The following is a 2,036-nucleotide window of genomic DNA, read 5'->3' as shown; positions in this document are numbered from 1 at the left end:
TAGGAGGTCAGGGTACTTGATTCCACGCAAAAAAATCCGGGGATTTTTTTTTTCTTAATGAAAATCGTGCGGGTGTTACTCGAAAAATTTACCTAACTTATTTTTTAATTGCATTCCATTTTCTTGGAGATGCATTTCTAAAGGAGCGCCAAATTCGTAAATATAAAAAAGTTGTGAGGAGTTACATCATAACTCAGCCGGTCTCTCCTAATCTTTTCCGTTCTCTGAAATCCCCACGGGTCCCATTAGTTATTAAATAATACCGTCATCAAAAAGGCACTACTTACATACAGAGGTCCCGACGCATCTACGTAACCCTAACCCTAAAACACCGGATGTGCGTATTCTTTACTTTCGCCACCCTAACCCTAACGAGTGTGCACTGTAAAAACATCGTTATTTAGATGCATCGGGACCTCTGTATTTAAATAATGCCAAAAAAAAAGGGTATGTGCTAGAATGAATGCTGTAGATAACTTTATTGCGGCATGTTGTGTTGCTGGGTTCCTTAGATGGGAGGATGTTAGTGAGAATTTGGGCAGCGTTTAACAACAATCTTTATATGTTTGGAAATCATTCAACGGCAGTTCATCATCAGCTTTTTATATTAAAGTAACGCATCGCGAAAATACTGGTAATTATTGTGGCATCGATAGCCCTAATTTCTCCATGTCCTAATTCTAGAGTTTGAAGTATCTTGTTGTATTATTTCTTTCTACATTGTCGTCAACTCATGCAGTATATTGACATTACGTTCTTATATAATTTCTGTGATATCAACACATAAAATGATTAATAAATTTTAACTTTATTGACCTGATGTACTAAGGAACGTAGGTTTTCCTATAAGGTGGAAGTATTCAATGGGAAAAAAATTTTCACTTTCTACATTTCGATTCAGAATTGATTAACACCAACACTTGGTCCTTGAATGCCTTAAGTGTTGTTCACTCTACAAACAGCGTCCGGGCTTTAGTTTGAAGAAAACCTTTCTTCTAACCAGTCTTGAAACCAAGAGGAAATAAGAGACTGCGCATAAAAAAATTGTTCAACTAAATTAGGAATTGTAATAAAAGAGAAATGGTTTAATTACCTGGAAAACTCCGGTTGATGAAAGTGTAAAGATCAGCATACGAATTTCACACTTATTCAAAAATTGGTGTATTAAATTTGCATTGGCTTCAATGCTGTACATTTTAATCCATTTGTCCGATTTTGTATTCAACGTCATTAAGACATATTTTGCCATGGCCACAACACGGTTGTCAGTAATATCAGATAATTCATCGTCCAGCGACATGATTACAATGGAAAATTTAAACCGTTAAAGAACTAGCGTTTTCTGTAATTTAGAATACTGCAACGGCACGTGAAATAATCGGCAGTTACCGGTCGAAAGCGTAAATTTATGCGAGTAGGAATTTTTGTATGATTACTTCTTTTAGTTTAGACTTGTAAATTAATCAAGGTATTTTTCTAATACTTTCCATAAAATTTACCCATTTGAGATCTTTTATTCGGCTTTCACGTTTTGAAATTTTAAAATTTAGTGAAAATTTTAAAATTTAGTATATTGATGTAATTTTTTGATGCTGAATCTCATGTTATTTACTCGTTCCAGAAAATTTTTTTAGAAAAATGCTACAGATAGGAGTGTACAGACGCAGGAGTGGCTGTGTTGTAAGTAGCCTGCTTACCAACCACATGGTTCCGGGTTCAGTCCCACTGCGTGGCACCTTGGGCAAGTGTCTTCTACTATAGTCTCGGGCAGACCAAAGCCTTGTGAGTGGATTTGGTAGAGGGAAACTGAAAGAAGCCCGTCGTATATATGTATGTGTGTGTGTTTGTGTGTCTGTGCTTGTCACCCGCAACATCGCTTGACAACCGATGCGGGTGTGTTTACGTCCCCGTAACTTAGCGGTTCGACAAAAGAAACAAATAAATAAGTACTAGGCTTACAAAGAATAAGTCCTGGGGTCGATTTCCTCGACTAAAGGCGGTGCTCCAGCATGGCCGCAGTCAAATGACTGAAACAA

At 37.0% G+C, this 2,036-nt stretch overlaps 1 protein-coding gene across 1 annotated transcript in view; it reads right to left on the bottom strand.

Annotated features, from left to right (window-relative positions):
* LOC106880570 (dynein beta chain, ciliary) overlaps positions 1-1,532 on the bottom strand; it is a 76,712-nt gene extending 75,180 nt beyond the window's left edge. The window contains exon 1 of the mRNA XM_052968321.1: positions 1,094-1,532. Within this exon, the coding sequence (XP_052824281.1) occupies positions 1,094-1,300 (207 nt within the window). The 5' untranslated portion in view covers positions 1,301-1,532. The remainder of the gene's footprint in view (positions 1-1,093) is intronic.
* Positions 1,533-2,036: the final 504 nt, after the last annotated feature.

The sequence above is a fragment of the Octopus bimaculoides genome, chromosome 1 (genome assembly GCF_001194135.2).
Source record: "Octopus bimaculoides isolate UCB-OBI-ISO-001 chromosome 1, ASM119413v2, whole genome shotgun sequence".
NCBI lineage: Eukaryota > Metazoa > Mollusca > Cephalopoda > Octopoda > Octopodidae > Octopus > Octopus bimaculoides.
The sequence above is the reverse complement of the archived record's forward strand: the minus strand, read 5'-3'. Positions and strand labels throughout refer to the sequence as shown.